At 39.0% G+C, this 19443-nt stretch overlaps 1 protein-coding gene across 1 annotated transcript in view; it reads right to left on the reverse strand.

The window, feature by feature from the left end:
* MGAM (maltase-glucoamylase) overlaps positions 1 to 10557 on the reverse strand; it is a 63608-nt gene extending 53051 nt beyond the window's left edge. The window contains exons 1-3 of the mRNA XM_003791558.1: positions 10440 to 10557; positions 8309 to 8514; positions 685 to 805 (exon numbers count right to left, since the gene is read on the reverse strand). Coding sequence (XP_003791606.1) covers positions 685 to 805; positions 8309 to 8514; positions 10440 to 10557 — 445 coding nt within the window. The remainder of the gene's footprint in view (positions 1 to 684; positions 806 to 8308; positions 8515 to 10439) is intronic.
* Between the last annotated feature and the right edge of the window lie 8886 nt (positions 10558 to 19443).

The raw sequence follows: 19443 nt of genomic DNA on the forward strand, positions 1-19443 counted from the left end.
TAACTTTGAGAACATGTTGGAATCAAATGGGAATTGTTTCCAATTTATGAAAATGACATAAAATTGAGTTTGAAGTAGTCTCAGAAGTTACTAATTACAAATCCCCACACTTTAAGAGTGACAAACTTGAGGACCAAAAATATTGTGATGATTGCACAAAGTCAGAAAGGCAGACAAAGCTGAAGCCAGAAATAGAACATGGTCTCTGAACTCCTAAGGCAGAGAGTGACTGAATGATATTTTTCTTGATGTCCGCATAGGTTCAGCTGGGCATAGGGGCTCACAGCCTAATCCCAGCAACTCCAGAGGTTGAGACAAGAGGATCACTATTGGTCAGGAGATTGACATCAGTCTGGGCTATATAGTGAGGTCTTGTCTCTACGAAAATAATAAAAATTAGCTTAGCAGATGGTGGACATCTGTAGTCCCAGCTATTCAGGAGGCTGAGAGGCAGAAGGATCCCTTGAGCTGAGGAGTTCAAGTTTGCAGTGAGCTATCTTCACACCATTGTATTCTAGCCTGAGAGAAAGAGCAAGACCTTACCTCTAAAACAGAAGATTCTGGCAATATACAGTACACCTATCCCACGTGACTCTGCAGGCTGCCACAGCTCTTACCCAGGCAACACTGAGCCCCCCTCCAGAGGGTCTGTAGCTCCAGCCTTGTGGCAGGAGCCTGACTTACCTGCATTGGTGCTCACAGTGTCACCCTCCATTTGATAGCCATGATTTTTGGAATAGTAGCACCAGGGTACACTGGCAGCTCCCTGAGGGCTCCAACAGCAGCCACGCTGGTCACATGTAGCCTGCAACAAGAGCTTAGTCAAAGTAACTGCATTTATTTGTGGAACACTACCATTTATACAACATAAACACCTAATTTGTGATTGTGGAATTAATAATCTCACTTTACAAAGAAAGTAACTGACATTTAGAGAAACTGTACCATATCCCAAACAATGGCAGGATTTCTACTCACAACCAATTTTTCTGGCTAGTGTCCTTCCTATATAAGAGTACAGGAACCACAGTTCATTCCATACCTTTCATCACAATAAAATTTACAAATACATTTAAATATTTCCCCTTATTTTCCCCTTACTTTGCTCATTACATGTGTCATCTCTCTGTAGCCCTTGAAACTCAAATATCCCCCTGCTGGGGGCATGTGGACCACTGGGGACATGTGAGATGATTCTAAGTGGCATAGAGATAGGAGCGAGTTAACAAAGTGAGTTATTTTAAAGTCAATGTGATAAAAAATATGGAACAAACAATGATGCAAGAGGTGTGAGAATTAACAGAAATTGTAAAAATGCTACCCAGTATAGCTAATGTTTGAGAAACACTCCTTCAGATAAGTTCTTTTCTAGAATTTTTTAGTCCCTAATGTAAATACTGACAGTCTCCAAGTTACAAATAAGATAGGTTCTGTGTATTTGCTCCTGAACTATAATATAACCAGTAAGCCAAAAGGGATCTTCACTTATAATGGCTTTGACTTTTAAAAATAAAAAAAAACTTTACAATCAACTTTATTCAGAAGCTTTCAAATCAGACAAATTTCACTTTGACTTTTAAATAACATATATATTATATATGTGTGTGTGTTGCACACATGTAGTATATGTGACATGTATGCAGTCTCTTGATTATTCAGGAGGCAGAAAATAATCTTTTCTTGACACTCAAATAGATTCAAATTCTTACAAAGATGCCTGCCTAATACCACAATTAATGACTACATCCAGTGGAAACTGAAATCAATACAATTCCTTTCTCACACCAACTAATTTGTACAGGTTAAGTACAAAAACAAATAAGATGCAGGTGGGACCCAGTGACCTTCCACTGATAGAAACTAGAGAAATGAATCGGATGTTGATTCCAAGATTAGATCACAGAAAGACTGTGCCTTTGTATGCTGTCTGGCTTGTATGCTGTCTTTCATTTTCTCTGTGAGACCTTTGGTCTGGGAGAAGCAAGTTGTCATAGTGACAAAGCAAGGAACCTGAAGAGGTCTCTCTAGCTAGTGTCCAGCAAGGAACTGAGGTTCTCAGACCAAAGCATCTGGGAAAATGAATTCTGCGAAGAATCATAAGAGTGAACTTGAAAAGGGTCACCCCACAGTCCCAACAGTAACCTTGATTATAGACCTCTGGGAGATGCTGTGTCACAGGTACTCAGCTAAGCTAAGGTCAGATTTCTGACTCCAGAAACAGTGAGAAAATAAGGTTTGTTTTATTAAGCTATTAGGTTTGGGGATAATTTCCTCCACAGCAATAGTTAGCTAATAAATTCAGCCAGGTCATTTTCCAGGTAAAGAACCTGAGGCCCACAAAGGTAAAAGTTCACATAGGTGAGGTGATTTGCCAAAGGTTACCCAGATGGTAAGAAGGCAAAACCAAGACTTAGTTTTCTCACTATCCATTTCTTTCTTTCTTTCTTTCTCTCTCTTTTTTTTTTTTTTTTGTTCTGGACTCCAGGTTGAGTATCTCTAAGCATATTTTTAGAAGGATATGGCCTTGCAAATCCTTCTAAGCTAAGAAAACACACGTTTGCCTAGCTATGTAACAATTAAATTTAATTACATGCTGATTTTTAAACTAATAGCCAACAATTAGGATGAAAAATAATGTTTACATGTGGTTTATAATGCTGCGGGATCAGGTTTTACTGTGAACTCCAATCAGCCATTTTGCTTTTGTTATGTCTTTTCCAAAACCCACTCAGATAAAACCTCAGCATAACAGGAGAAGAGAAGGGTGCTGAAATGGTGTGAAGCGGTTTCTGTACACTCTTCACAGCTTGAGACTTTTTTCATTGAACTGGAAAGGGCAAAGGTCAGAGTGGCCAAAGGAGCAAGGAAATAATCAGTCTCTGCCTGCCAAGTAGAAAATGCCAGTGGGGTGGAGCAAACACGAGGAGAAGAGGGGAGAGACACAGAGCAAGAGCCGTACAAGAGAGTAAAAAGTGCTGGGACCTGGGAAGGTAGCGTTAGGGAGAAGCTGTGACAAATGATGGCACAAACAGAATCAAGACGTACGGAAAGAATAACGCCCAAGACACAAAATGCTGCTTTCATCTGGAAGTAAGAATGAAGATGTAAGAGAAATTGCCGAATGATACAGAACTACCTACAATTACTGAGGGGGAAACGGATGGGGCTGGGAGGAGTGTGGAAATATTCAATCCATTAAGTTAGGAGAGAAGACGTGTTTATGGGGGGTGGCAGGGACTACACATACACAGAAAGCACAAAGTGAGACCTTAGAAAGAATTTGTCATGTGAATTATCACATGGTTTAAATACTTAAAAGAAAAAAATGTCATTTAGAGAAATACATCCAATTAATGGCTTCTTATAGTTGATTAAAAATCTTAGCTATGCATTTGGATCATCTGGCAAATATTACAAAAATAACCAAACCTGGGTTCTCCTCTTCAAGAAATAAATCAGAATTTCTGGAGTGGAGCCCAGGGAACGGGTATCTTTAAAAGCCATTCACGCAGTTCTCACGTGCAGCCAAGGCTTACCACCACTGCTCTAAAAAATCAGCACCATGAGATGTACAATTCACACTAATGTAAGGAAGTAGTAAAATGGAAATGGGGGCCACTGAGTGGTAACCCACTAGTCATACCAGAACCCCAGGGCGTTTGGTGCCATTCACTGTAGTGAATAGAGAGGAGAACAGGAAGAAATCTAAGGACTCTATCACAGGCCTCCTCTCCTAATACATTTTCTAAAGTAAGCATGTGTGTCTTGTAGTTTTAAAAATACTTTCTAAAATATTTTCATATTAAAAATTGCTACCTTCTATTCCCAAAAGCATATGCCAAAGGTAAAATCAGTTATAAAGAAGAAATGGTCTCAGGAGTAATTTCTCATATGTCTTTCCACAATGGGAGTTGAAAATAATTCAATAATAAGATTATAGGAGCCTTGGAATGCATAGGTCATTAGGTGATTAAGAAACAGAAAATCTAAGATTGAAAAATATATCTCAGGATCTCAGCAACTGTAGCATTTATAAAGAAAGAGGATGGAGTTGCAAGAACAAATGCAAACAGGCTAAAAGGGAGTTATCCCAGGCCCAGTGAGAGGCAGCTTGAGGGAGTCAGTAGCACTACCAGCCACCGGCCACTGAAGGGAATGGACAGGCTCCTTCCATCCCCACAAGGCCTCAGTCCCTCAGCCCTCCCGCCCACGCTGTTCCCAGCACTAACTCCTCTAACCCTCTCCTCCTACTCTGTTTTGTATTTTCCAGTAGTTAATCACATCCTTTTGCTAAATAGCAGCCCTGATGTTACTTGGAGCAAAATAAGAATTCCATTTAAAACGGCTGCAAGTTCTCTGACACATCTCTCATCAAGAGGCAGAGTCTATTGCCCTTGCTAATGAATCTAGGCCTGTGACTGATTTGATCAAGAAGAGTGCAGCAGTTGTCATGGACCTGGTTGGGCCTTGCCCTTAAGGGAACTCAAAGGTTTCATCTCCATCTCTTACAGCCAACATGTAAGAAGTCCAACTACCCTTCTAGAGAGACCACCAAGAAAGAATCGAAGACTATCCAGAGGGGTGAAGGGCTCAAGTGAAATCAGCCTTACAGCTGTTTTTGCCAAGGTGCCATGTGTGTGAGCAAAGCCATCTTAAAACCCTGCAGACCAGATCAGTCACCCACTAAATACCATCAAGTGATGCCAGTCAACACCAGGCTGAGCAGAAGAACTGCCCGCCCAAGCCCTGCCTGAATCTCAGATCTGTAATATCATGAAATATAATAAAACGATTGCTGTTTTAAGCCAGTGAGTGTGAGTAGTTTTTTATTCAGGAGTAGATGAATGGAGAGGCTGTACTATAGGAAAACAGAGAACTTAGAGCATTGTTAGTCAGTGGTGCTATGTTTTTAATTTTTTTATTTTGAATTATGATGAGTACATAGCAGCAATATATCTTTATAGGGTCAATGTAATGTCTTGACACAGGCATATGATATGAATTAATCAAATCAGAGCAATTGAGGTATCCATCACTTCAGGCATTTAACATTTCTTTGTGTGAGAAACATTCAATTCTATTCTTTTAGTTATTTTAAAGTGTATTCTACCTTATTGTCAATTATAGTCACTTGTTGTGCTATGAAATATTGTTGATTCTATCTAACTATATTTTTTGGTGCTATAATTTGAATATATGTCCCCTCCAAAATTCAGTGTTGCCAATGTGATAGTGTTAACAGGTGATTAGGTCACAAAAGCCCCTCCCTCATAAAGGTCTTGAAGAGAGAGCTGACTCCTCTTCCCCCTTCCTCCTTCTGCTTCCTGAGCATGTCATTTAAAATGCTAAATTTTTTGATAATTGGCCCCATCCTTTCTCTTTTCTATGTTCTTTTACATTTATTTCTAAATCTTTTATTCTCTCCTTCCTTTTAGTTCCCCATTACATGACTCCCCTCAAACTTAAGTGGCTATTCTTAGCTGGGGGGGTATCATATCAAAACCTAACTTCCAAAGTGTTCCAACATGAGGATGTGTTCCTCATTTCTTCCCAATTATAGCAGGCAAGTCTCTTCACTAATCCAAGAAAGGGCCATGTTCATTTCAGTCAGGGTAGGATAGCTGATGAAGTGGACTGTATAACACAGTAGTCTCGACCACATAAACTGATCTAATTCTGGGACTCACCCTGCCGCAGCAGGTTGCTGCCCTGCTGTGCTCTAGCAGCTGGTCAGGCCACTGCTTTGTCCTGTCCTGGGATTTCCTGATAATTTATCACTTCCTGAGGCTAATCTGACCCATAACTACCTACCAGGCTCAACCTCTCTCTTGCCTTCAACACAGCCTCTGGACTTCCTGACTAATTTTGATCCTTCACTCTCCTCCAATCTGCAGTTCTTAGGCACTTCTATCCTAAGCTTATCAGCTAATCCCTTTCTCTGCCTTGTTTTCTGGTTGCTCCATACCCCCGCCCAATGGTTCATGGCTGCTGTTTCATCTGTTCTCTCTTTACCTCCTTAGTTCTCTCTGAATCCACATCTATATCATTCTGACATTTCAGTTAAAACCAAAGACTTGAGTTGTAATAATTCCCACTTTCCACACTTTCCATTTCTGTGATTTTCTCCATGGTATGGGTTAAATTGGGTCCCCAGAAAAGATACACCTATTTCCTAGTACCTCAAAATGTGACCTTATTTGGAAATAGAGCATTGCAGATGTAATTAGTTAAGCTGAAGTCATACTGGAGTAGGGTGAGCCTTCAATCCAGTATGACTGCAATTTATAAGTATTGCCCTTATGAAAAGGGACAATTGGACACAGACACGCACTCAAGGAGAAGAGTAGATAAAGATAGAGGCAGAGATGGGAGTGTAGCACCTACAAGCCAGGGAACCCTAAGGGTTGCCAGCTGCTGGGACAGAGGCATGAAGAAGATTCTTCCCCAGAGCTCTCAAAAGAACCCATCCTGTCAACACCTTCATTTTGGACTTCAAAACTCCAGAACTATAATGAAATTAATTTCTATTGCTTTATGCCACTCCATTTGTAATATTTTGCTGTGGCTGCACATAAGCCTTTCCTCCAGCCACACTCCCATCTTCCCTTTTTCTACTTCATGGGGCCTAATTAAGTTCCATGTGCCAGCATCAAGAGTCTTCTTCTCTGGTTCAGAATGGTCACTCCTAATTGTATTTATAAATGAGAACTCTCAATGGTTGAAATGGTTAATCCAATATTGTAATTACCCTTAGGCCATAAGATCTGCACACATACAATCCCTCTTCCATGCCTTTTCCTTTGTGACCTCACCTCCTCAATTCCCTTCTCTTGCACTCTTCCAGCCACACTGGGCTCCTTGCCCTTCCATCAGTACACTCCAGGAACACGCCTGCCTACACGACCTACCCGATAATAAAGTGCTCATGGAAAGGGAGGAAATCAAATCACATCAGAATTTGGGCTGCAAAACACCAAACTTCTGGATATGTCCACTGGGATTTCATTCCTCATTTATTTTTTTGTCTTATTGACTTTGGTCTAATTGAGAAAACCAAGATGAAGGTAACAATGTCTCTTTCTGCCATGCTCACAGCTAGCTCCACCTCATCTTATTATCCTAAGCTGAGTAACCCAGTGGGGCAGATTTACCATCTAATAAAAAAGAAAAATATCTTTTGGTAAATAGAACCTTTGACAACCAAAGTAGCAACTCTTTAGAACATCGCAAGTTATTGTAGCCCACTGGGAGTAGAATGACTATGGAGACAAATGTGGGAGTACCACGTGTCCAAGCACCACATGCAGTAAGTGTCCATGCTGCTGTCATTGCAAATCTGTTCATGTTGGTGAACTTTACTCAGAAGGGTTCCTTGTGTTTCCATTGAGTTATCATTTTTATTCTCTAAGTAAGAAGGGACTGCTATAGTGTGAGCAATGCACTTTATAATCAAGATACCCAGTTGGACTTCAGCTGGTGATCAAAAAACACTGGCCTGAGGTAAATACTCAGATACCTGCTCTAGGGCAAGAACATAGGTTGTTAGAGTCCAAGAAAAGTAATAATCACCTGGCCAGATAAAAGACAAGTACATTTTTATTTTTTACATTTTTTTAAAATCAACAAGCTATTAGGAAACTGAGGAAGTTTTTATTTTTCATGAAGTAGATATTATAATAGAGTAAATAATATTTCAATCTACTGAGCAACTGCTGAGGTGAGGTGCCCTCTAGGGAACAACACGGGAGTTGACAGAGACACCTTTGGGCTCCCCTGAATCCAGCTCAGTCCTCCCAGATGGGAAACATCTCACCCTCAATTTGATAAAATTATCATGCCCTATATAGTCAAGGAATTTTTAAGAAATAATTTTGTATTGATTTTGAAATAATATTGATTAACACACAATTAGACCTCCTCCTAGATAAGCTATTTTATTTAATTAAATAGCTCACAAGCCTATATGAAAACATGATTTCAAAATTTCAAAAAGTATGTACAAATCTTGCATGGGACATACTTATATGAAAAACTTATTCACTATCTAAAATTCAAATTTGACTGGGTAACCTGCACCCTCCTTTGCTGATTGTGGCAACCTAAAGGAACTTTCTTCTTTCTCTTCTGAAGCTGATTGTCACATAAGCATGGATACAGATTATTAAATTTGCCTCAGGCCCTAGTGGCTGCAACACAAACTCTCTGAGAGCTTCTAATAGAAAACAAAGAAAAACAAAGCGAAAAGCCTATCCAATGGCGTAAACTCTTAAATGAACTCTCAAATGAAAACAAAATCTATAACTCAAACCTTTGTTGGTTGCTGGTCAGGGATGCAGTTTACTCGTTCCGATTCATTTACCACTGGGCAGTCAGCAGAGCCAGGAGTGGTAGGGGTACCAGTTGTCCCAGGACCTGGTTTCGCAGTTGTCCCAGGACCTGGTCTTGCAGTTGTCCCAGAATCTGGAGTCCTAGTTGTACCAGGGTCTGGTGTACCAGTTGTCCCAGGGTCTGGGGTTATCCCAACAGTAAATGTAAGATGATTATCAGACAGGTTTAATATCACACACATTCAATGTTTGTCACTACTTTCGATTGCACTGTTTTAACTCTGCTGTTGATTGAGTTTCCCTCTGACATCCTCAAAATTTGTGCATTTGCTTTATAAAACCTCATTTTGTTCTTGCTGACTACATTTACTTCTACATATATCTATATTATCTCATCCTACCCCCAAGTTCCTTTCCTACAGCATAGTATGTACAAGTACAAGGACTTCACTATTACATCAGAAGCTCATGAAGGTGGAAAGCAACCTTCTTCAGTCTTGGGGTCAGCAGAGTATGAGCTTCAGTCCACTTAGGTCAAAGCCCATTTTTTTTAAATAAAGTATTGCTGGAACACAATCACACTTACTCATTTGTTTATAGTTACAATGACAGCATTAAGTAGTTGTGACAGAGTCTGTATAACCCATAAAATTTAAAATATTTGTGATCTGGCCCTCTGCAGACCTCTGCCTCCATGGTCCATTACTTACACCCCCAGCAATTGGTGCACACAGAAAACGTGTGCAATGTAAGCACCACCCTATCACATAACCTTGGCTCTTTTGCTTAGTGGACACAGCCCCTTGGACAAAGAACCTTTGGAGCAAGGACATTCTTCTGTAAATATATAAAGTTCCATATGACAAAATATATAAAGGGACCCATCAGTCTTATAAACTACCAGCTAGAACCTGCCCACCGGCTAGAGAACTTTGATCTCAGATTTAAAGATCAGAAAAAAAGTCACTTTAATTGCATTTTAAAATAAGTCACTTTAATTGCATTTTAAAATAAGGAAATGAAGTTTCTTTAAGGTACTCTGAAATATATAAATAATGACATTAGTGAAAACAATAGAGTTTTAAATTGATTTTTTTTTCACTGGGGTTTCCAGTCAGCAGTGGTCTATTAAACAACCTCCATATTTGTGCCAGTTTCCATATGACAGTTTTAGTTTTATCTTCAAGATCACAGAAATGTAAGAGTTGAACAACTTTTGGAATTATTTAACCTAATTTTCTCAAAAAAGTAGAAATTGCTGTGACTTATTGAGGGGCCAATAAGCTTGTCCTTTAGCCACAGGCTGACCCTTGGCAGTATGGTCCATCTAAGAAGTTGCTTCTAGAAGATTCAGATCAGACACCATGGGTAACTCAGCACCATACAGCCCTTTTCTGGGGAAAAATTGATTCAATAAACTTTCAATAAAAAGGTCATTTCTTGAAAGAACTAAACTTTGGCCTAAAATGTGCTTTAAGTGTTTAATTGGTAATTGTTATGGATATGTAATAGTTGTACATTTATGTGATGCTTGCAATATTTTGATACAAGCATAGAATGTGCATTAATTTATCAAGTTTGGGTAATTGGTGCATCCATCACCTCATTTAGCCTTTCTTTATATTAGGAGCATTCGAATCCCACTTTTTAATTTATTTTAAAGTATATCCTAACTTATCCTTGACTATAGTAACTTTGTTGTACCATCAAATATTATTCATTCTATTTAACATTTTAATTGACTATATGTTTATTTGATTGTTTTGCATAAGAATATTGTTAATTACCATTATTAATAGTACTAGAATTAGTGAAATTCGACAAATATATTTAGTGTTGATTGTGGAATCCTGCAATGTGTTAACTAAATTGCGAAAGAAAAGTGTCAGAATTTATACCTGCAAGGTATACTGACTGAGCTGCTCCAAACACATAGAACACACACACAACTGCACACACATTTCCACCACACACACCAATAAACGTGAAAACATCAATCACTTCCTACCACTGCTAGGGATTTTTCTCTGATGAGAGAAATATAGGAAATTGCACATGAACTTTATGGCCACTCTGAATATGCAGGGAAAAAGCCTCAGAGTTACTTGTTACCTGTGGATTTTGTAGAATCTTTGGCTAAAACCACAATTAGAGAAACAGCGACGATAAACAACACAAGCAGAAGAACACTGAGGACAATCTCCAAAGTAGTAAACTTCTTTCTTGCCATCTATTAAAAAAACAAAACAAAACAATTTTTGGTTTGAATTTTATTTAATCTATAACTAGTAAAGTTTTTACTGGACAAGCTCAAATGCACACAATGACTAAAATGCCCATGTCCCCTTATGTAAATTAAAAAACTCACAACCCATGGCCAATCCCATGTTGTCTTTATTCTTACTCACTTCTCTCCTTAACCAGAATTATTTTGAAGCAAATCTTGGATTTCATACCTTTTAATTTGAAAATCTTTAAGTCTATTTCTCTAAAAGATAAGAAATTTTGCAAAGGACAAGCAAAACACTATTTTCACACCTAAAATATTTTTTGTCATCAAACATCTAGTCAATGTTGACATCTCCCTCATTGATAAATTTATTCTACCCTCCTGAGGATGTAAATAGGATTTATAAATTGTAATTCCTTTCCATTTTCCCTCAGTGAAAACTTATTCTCTTTCTCTGGGGTGGTTGCCCAGAGTTGCAGGAGACTCTTCATACTAACATTTTAAAATTAAAAGGCTCTTAATTATGACTCCCTAACTTAGGACTTGTTTGATATTTCCTCAAAGCCTCATTTTCCATCCTATGGACATTCCCTCACCCATTCTCTTCAATCCCAAGAAGACTTCTTCAGTCCTTTGTCCAAAGATTAGATGAATAAGAGGGTTGCTTCTCATACCTTGATAAGACATTGCTTTGAGCCAACATAATGCCCTCTAATGATACAAAAGGAAATGGCACTGTGAGGCCTGCCTTCTTTGCAACAAGGATTGCTTTTTTCCTAGAATAAGTTACCCCAACTCTTGTTTTTTTTTTACCTGGACTCTCTGTAATATCTCACATTCCCAAGAGCCTTATAAGAAATACCATATTAAACTTTGTCACAAATCTCATAAAGATAAATAACCTCTCATACCTAATATAACTGACATAATAAGGCCAAGAGTAATTACATGTTCACTAACAAGGAGAGAAGTCACCAGAAGGCCTGTCCATGTGACCACATCTGTTTCTCTATAGTAGTTGCTCAGAGTTGCAAGATACTCTTCAAACTACCATTTTAAAATTTTCCAAGTGTTTATTAACACACTATTAGACACTATGAAGAAAGGCCCACACATTGCTATAAATAATCTACAAACACCATATGTTCAATGGCGGCTTGGCAAATACTATAAAAATTACTCACACCCATAACCCAGCAATTCCATTCATATAAATTTATCCCATTAATCTACCTGAATATTTGGGGATCAATATATAAACAGATAAAAGTTTTTCATCACAGTATTACATGTATAGCAAAAATTGAGGACACTACAGATCACTATAGAGGAGACATTGAGTAAATATTTGAAATTAAACAAAAGTTAATATAATTTAAGCTCATAATATGGCCATTTATTAAAAGTTCAAAAGTTCTTTGATACTCCTACCTTCAAGAGGGGGAGCCATGCCCTCGTCCCCCTTGGTGGGTGGGCTGGACTTAGTAGTTCATTTCGAACATACAGATAATGATGTTTGACTTCCAAAACTAGGTTATAAAAGACTTCACAGACTTTTCCTTGAGCTTTCTCGTGGATCATTTTTTAAAGAAACCAGCGGCCATGTCATTATAACACTCAAGCAGATCTATTGACATTCTTATAGGTGGCAAGGAACTGAGGCCTTCTGCCAATGACCATTTGAAAGAACCATCTTGAAGGCACCCCTCCATCTCCAGCCAAACCACCACATGACTGTGGTCCTGAACGATGACTTGGCTGGATTCCCATGAAGAAACCCTGAGCCAGTATCACTCAGCTAACCCACTCTCATATTTCTGATCCACAGAAACTGGGAGATGATATGTTTTCCGTTTTAAGCTACAAACCTTGGGGGTAATATGTTACACAGCAATAGATAATTAACACACACAGGTAAATATGACTTTTAAATAAAATATCATTGGTGTTTTTTTAAATCTGCTTGCTTCTTATCCAAAATCCTCTTGCTTTATATATTCAAACATAATTACTTACTCTATGGAAAAATACTTTCTATTTTCTAGCTATGTAAGAGAAATGTCTCTTTCCTTCAACATTAAGCAAAACAAATATCTTTCTACCATTATCCAATGACCTTATTTCCTACATGATAGGGACCTTGATGGTGAAGCTTATCATCTCAATTAGGAAAGCAATTTAAAAAAACTAAGATCAAGGCTCAGCACCTATAGCACAGTTGTTATGGCACCAGCCACATACACCAAAAGTGGCAGGTTCAAACCCAGCCTGGGCGAGCTAAATAACAATGACAATTGCAACAAAAAATAGCCAGGTGTTGTGGCAGATGCCTGTTGTCCCAGCTACTTGGGAGGCTGAGGCAAGAGAATCGCTTCAGCCCAACAGTTTGAGATTGCTGTGAGCTATGATGCCACAGCACTCTACCAAGGGTGACATAGTGAGACTCTGTCTCAAAAAAAAGAAAAAAAATTAAGATTAAGATAAATGTCTAAAAGCAAATAAAAAAGGAAGTAATTTAAATAGTTCTAAAAGTGCTGCTTTTAAAAGAAAAAATGTCTTTAAAAACTGCTATTTGGCAGTCTGTCACCAATGTTTAAATATTCTTTTCTATGTGATAAGCATATAATTGTGAAATTGTAATGCCAATGATAATAACACTTAGCAGTGATTGAACAAATATGCTAAGAAGTTTCTGTAATTTTTTGAGTGTAATTCTCATAATAAGCCCAAGTTAGTACTATTTCTACTTTCAGATGAACAAAATAAGCTTCAGAAAGGTCAAATGACCTTTCTGAACAAAGCCACAATTCGAACACCTGCCTTTTGGACTCCACAGCCATTACTCTCTACTCTGTGTCATAATGTCCCACAGTGTACTTCAGCTCAGGCTTTGTGTGAGATTGCAGATTTCTAAAATAGTATCTGGCTCATTAACCAAGTATGTGGAACATACACGGTACTAAACTAAGCCCCTATGTGTATTAATTTTATTTAATCTTCACATCCATCTTGGAGTAAGAATTATTATTCTGACTTTACAAATGAATTAAGTGAGCCATAGAGAGGCTAGGTTGTCCAAGGTCCAGACCTCACCAGTAGCACGGCCAGGCTCCAAATCTGGCTATCTGAATCCAAAGCCATTGTTGTAAAGGCCAATGTCAAACCAGCTCCTACAATGCGATTCCAATGCAGAAAACACACATATACATGAACAAAGGTTTATATATTAACAGAGGTACCTCTACCCTTTCAAAGGCAACCATGAGGTTAAAGGCTTACAGAAACAAAAGGAAACAAAAATTCTGCACCATTTCAGTCTCCATAGTAGCTGGGGTATTTTAAAGAGTTTTGGATTCACATTAAGTTTATGGCCACAGCACTGTTCTAAATTCTCTGTGAAAACAAGAAGGGACTACTGATGCCCTCATTTCTTGTATTTATTCAGTGCCAGCTATCACTGCTATGTCCTTGGAGGAAAGAGAAATTTAATGGCAATTTATTCATCCATTCATGGATGATTTATTAAGCTCTTGCAACACTCCAGGGGTTCTTCCAGGAGCTGCCTATACAGCAATGAACAGAACAGACAAAAATCCCTGCCCTCATGGTACTTATGTTCTTTGGGGGGGGGGGAAAAGAAAAAATAAACAAAATAAATGAAAATACAATAGACTATATAGTACCATGGAGAAAAATAAAGCGGGGGTAAGAATGAGGAATGTTAGAGTGAATGTGGCGATTTTAAGTAGGTTGGTCGGGGAAATTCTTACTGAAAAGCTAAGAAGTATTACTGTATATAAATCATGCTGTTTCAATAATAATTATTTTCTTCTTGAGTGATCTAATTATATGAATAATTGTCAAAGCTCAAAGTTTTGTAGGCAAAGCCAACAGATAAACCACGTGGGGACCCAAATTATTAAAATGGATTTCTAAATTAATTTGAAACTAGTAATAGACGCCTCAATTTGCTCCCTAGGATTGATTCTCTACTTACCACTCCTTAATCACAACTCTACCTTCTTTCATTATAGAAGGAATGTCTTAAATTGCTCTAATCTTATTTCTAAATTCTAATTTTTCCCCCCTCACTTCTCACATCTCATTTTCAGAATCAGAAAGAATTTCTTCCTGGTACCTCACCCCAAATATTAAATAATTCATCACATTACACATAAAAACATGCATAAACACACAGGCTTATAGATCCACCTTTGGAACAGAGGAATGTATACATAGATACACACACATACACACACAAAGATAAATGGGTTGAATTTTGCTTTGTGTGTGCACTTGCATTTTTTTTTGATTTGTTGTTGATATTTGCATTGAACAAATTAACGAGGGCATTTTGCCAAAATGAAATCAACACAAATTCACACATACTTGCCCACCCACATCTGTAGCCAGGATGAACACTGAACATGTATCTCACAAACATACCTCCCTTCCTCCTGCGGCTGCTCCCACTCCCGGGAAGGATGACTAAGTAATAAACTAAACACAGAGGAGCACAGTCCACAGAGAGCAGCCCAAGCCCTGGAAACTGTTTACAGGCCAATCAAGAAAACGTTAATGACTTTTAAATGCAAATGAATGCCCAGCTTTCATCCCCAGATCAGATTTGTTGGTTAATTAGTAATCTTAGTCTTCCTGTAAGGAGGACATCCCTAAGTCCTTGCAGGAGGAAGCCAGAGCCCCTGGCCTGCTCTATCCCCTCCTGCAGGTTTATTCAGTGGTGAGGACAGTCAATGTGTCTGCAAAGAGAACAGAGAATTGACTTAATGCATAAATGAAAAGAACAAAAAATAAATTACCTCAGTATCCCATAAGAGCCCTGATTTTTCCTGGTGTCTCCTGATCTCTCAGGAACCCAGTGACATTTAATAGCGCAATCTGCCCATCTGTGGTTGAAGAGAATTGTTTTGAAAATGACAACTGCGACAAAAAAAATAGCCGGGCATTGTGGCAGGCGCCTGTAGTCCCAGCTACTTGGTAGGCTGAGGTAGGAGTTAAGCCCAAGAGTTTGAGAGCTGTGAGCTGTGATGCTACAGCACTCTACCGAGGGCAACATAGTGGCAAAAAAAAAAAGAATATACTGTTCTATTGTGGAGTTGAGCACTCCATGAGTGCTCCAAAGAGTGCTATCCCGCATTAAGTCACTGCCCACGAATTTCCTCAAGCTCTCCATCAAAGCCAGTCGCCGGAAGAGCCTGTTCTCACTATCTAGCCCAGAAGAGAGAGACACAGCCCAGTGTGCTTGCTCTACCCACCTAGCATTGAATGTGAGTTCATGTATTCTTCCTTCCTGGAATGAAGTTTTTAGAGAAAACAATATTTTCATCTGTCTGGACTTTACCAGCAATAGACTGTTAGTGGGTTAGATGTCCCTAAAATAATCCTTTTAATCTGAACCTGTCAAATATAATACTTAAGTCAAGATAAATAATTCCTCAGAGAGTATTTCCATGTTAAACCTTCAGATGATGATTTAGGGAGCCCCAGCCCCAATGTAGTGTCAACAAAAAGAAGATGGAAATTGAAATCAAACTGTCCTGGGCTTGAGTATCAGATCCTCTACCTAATTGTGTCAGACTTTGGACAGTCATTTACATTTTCTGAAGTCCAATTGCCTTATCTGTAAATTGGGGTTGATTACATGCCCTTTGTAATGTTATTCTGAGCCTAAGCTGAGATAGTAAGTACCTGACACCCCATGTTAGTTTCCCAGCCCCTTCTCGACTTATGTTTTCTGAAAATGCAATAAAATTAATACCTATCAGGTAGTATCATTAGCTTAAATTCTGTCAAGAACTGTTCCTCCAGTTCATCACCTCTCAGGAATAATCTCACAAGACCAAGCTTGAAGGAGGTGGCCTCTTTTATTATGGCCCTCTGGGACAGACAGAGGAGAACAGTTAGCACATCCTACCCAAAACTGACTTTACAGGCCCTGGAGGAAAACCAGACCTACCTGATCACCTTACGTTGTCCTGCATGACTTTCTCTCTCTCTCTCTCTCTCTCTCTCTCACATACATACACATGCATACACACCATTTACATCACCTACATATCAAAATAATATTTCCCAGCATCCACAGGCTACCAATTTTCAATTGTACCTCTTTCTTTTTATTGCAGCCAAGTGGTCTTCCTTTTCTTGCTTCATGTAAAATCTCTTCACATCACATGCTACCTGGAAAGGGAAAAAAGGAGTAGGTGGCAGTAGGAGTAATTTCTCTGCCCAGAAATGTTCAAAGGAAGGTGAGAGCAGAAAAGACTTACACAGAGTATTACAACATTCCCTTCTCTTGTGAAATGTGTTACTCAGCAGTTCTCCACTCCATTACATCTCTTTCCTCCTCTTCCACCTGTACACCCAGAGACAAGAACTTTGTACACATAGTTATGGGTCCAAGAAGAGAGTTATTAGGAATAACACATCACCTAGTATTCAGATGTTAGTAATAAACTTTACACTTGTACAACACTTTGCAGTTAAATCTATATTATCTCATTAATCACAATAGCCCTAAAGACAGAGCAAATATTTTTGTTCCATATGTACAAATGAGGAAGCACAAAATAAAAAAAAAATGACTTGCTAAAGGTCACTCAAATAATAGTGAAGGTAAACTCACAGTCATTCAATTTCAGTGTACTAATCCAGTGCTCACAGAATCTGAAGTCAGTAAATCCAGAAAATGGCTTTTCCAGACTAAATGTTTGTTCATTCATTTAACAAATTTGAAGTTTACTCACCACCATGTCTCCCAAAGTAGAAACCTTCAAATTCTATCAGTTATCGAATTCTACTATCCTTACTTCAGAAGCTGCTATTTCTTCTTAAGCCCAAACTTTGTACTAGCAACTCCCATAATTTCCTCCAGGGCTCCCTCCGTGTGCCCACTCCTGTCAGGGAGTCCCGGCATGACCCGAACACTCCGATCACAGCTGACTGGACCCACACTGGGCAGATGACTCAACCTCATCCAATTGGATGCTTCCTCCCAAAAATTAGGATTTGAGACACAGAATCTGAATTATATTGTATTGTGAACTATGTCTGAAGAATCATGTCATGTTATTGAGAGGCAGAAATTACAAGGTAGAGGATAGCAGAAAGAGACCATTTAAAACCAAAAAAAAAGAAAAGCAGAGAATATTTTTCCAAGTTCTGTGAAGGTCAATGTAAAACCTAATTTCATATAATTCTGTTTCCTCACCAGAACACTACCCCTGCTATTACTACCACCGCCACCACCACCATCCTTGCTGCCAGCCAGTTTCCATGCCATGTAATGAAATGGTCCCTGCTCACACTGAAATGGCAAGCTTTCGTTGTCTCCTTTTGTTCACTATTTTAAAAAAATCTCCATCCAAAACTTCCAATCATAGTGCAGCTCATGAGCAACAAATAATCCTCCTGGTACCTCTGTTTTTCTGGCTTTTACAACCTCTTGCAAATGTAGGACTTTCAAATCTTCACAAAGTCCTCTGAATTGTCTGGCATCCTCATTGAAGTGTATTTTTCAGACACAGATATATTAGGAGGTAGGTGTTGACATAACAAGTGGAACATAATGCATCCTCTTGGAAATTCAGTTCTAGTTTGAGGTCAATGGAAAACATTAAGTCATTTCAATCAATATTTTCAATTATGAAAAACTTGGCAGTATAATGGAATAACATGCAAATGTACATAATTTTTTCAACACCAAACACTAAATTTTACAGAAATTTTCCTCTGGATAGGTATGTTTCCCTCTAGTCCTACTTTACGGGAAAATGTCAAAAGAATGCCATAGGAGCTGTCTTCAATTTACAAACAATGTCTTACAGAGGCAGTGCCTTACAGCCATGCACCAGCTGTAAAAACCAGTAGTTTTGTCTATCTTCATCCATTTCTCTCCTCCTATCAGGCTCTCTGGGAATCACAACTTTATCCACACTCTCCATCTGGGCTCAGCTTGAGCACCCATCTCTGCAGACAGAGAACCGTGAGAGCGTCAATCCCGTGCAGTGTTCTCTCGCCTCTCTGTCAGCTTTGCTAGAGAGAAGCAGAGGGGGGCTGTTACCATCCAATGTCTCACGGTTCCATCAGCTTTTACATAGAACCTCCTCACCCCTAGCTCATGTTTGCCAGCAAAATGAATTTTCAAAAGGTCCAGAGCTCCCTCTAAAAGAATGCCTACCAGGTCCCTACTGAGGAGAGTAATCTTTTTTATGATCCTAACACGAGACTCCACGTTTGTATCAAGGCTGGCGAGACCAGGGATGGGCACCTAAGCCAAAGACAGCTGATCCTCTAACTGACTAGCAGCTTATGAAGCATCCTGCTGCATGACCACTAGGCCTCTCAGATTCTCTCTCTCTGCATAAGAGAGAATTGGTAGCAGGATTAATTTGTAGCATCTACTCCCTATACCTATTAAAATGATCTTTTGCATTCATTTCAGAGTGAGGTCTTTAAGATTCTCTGGGCTTTTCCCTCATGGGTAGAGTCCAACAATAATATCTACTTTCATAACATCCAAACTCAGGCACGGAAAGAAGGAAGGGTAACAGGATTTTCTAAGCAATCTCATTCAATTGCTTCTTCCTGTGTCTCATTGGCTGCTCTTATCTGAAATATAAGAACAAAATGAAAAGATAGAGAAACAGAAGTAAGTACTGTGGGGGAAAACCTTTAACCTCATGTCCCCATACCAGTACCACTCCACCCATCTTTCTTTGACAGTTGCGTGTGGACAAACCCAATGTGCCTTAAAACAGAGGAAGTAGAGACATCCTTCTTTGGTTTCCTCTCTTGCATTTCCTGTTCTCTGCCTCTTCATGACAAGCAAACCTAGACAGGAAGCAGGCTGACCTCTTAATTCCA

Source organism: Otolemur garnettii, unplaced genomic scaffold, assembly GCF_000181295.1.
Source record: "Otolemur garnettii isolate 467f Iridium unplaced genomic scaffold, OtoGar3 scaffold00049, whole genome shotgun sequence".
NCBI classification, from domain to species: domain Eukaryota; kingdom Metazoa; phylum Chordata; class Mammalia; order Primates; family Galagidae; genus Otolemur; species Otolemur garnettii.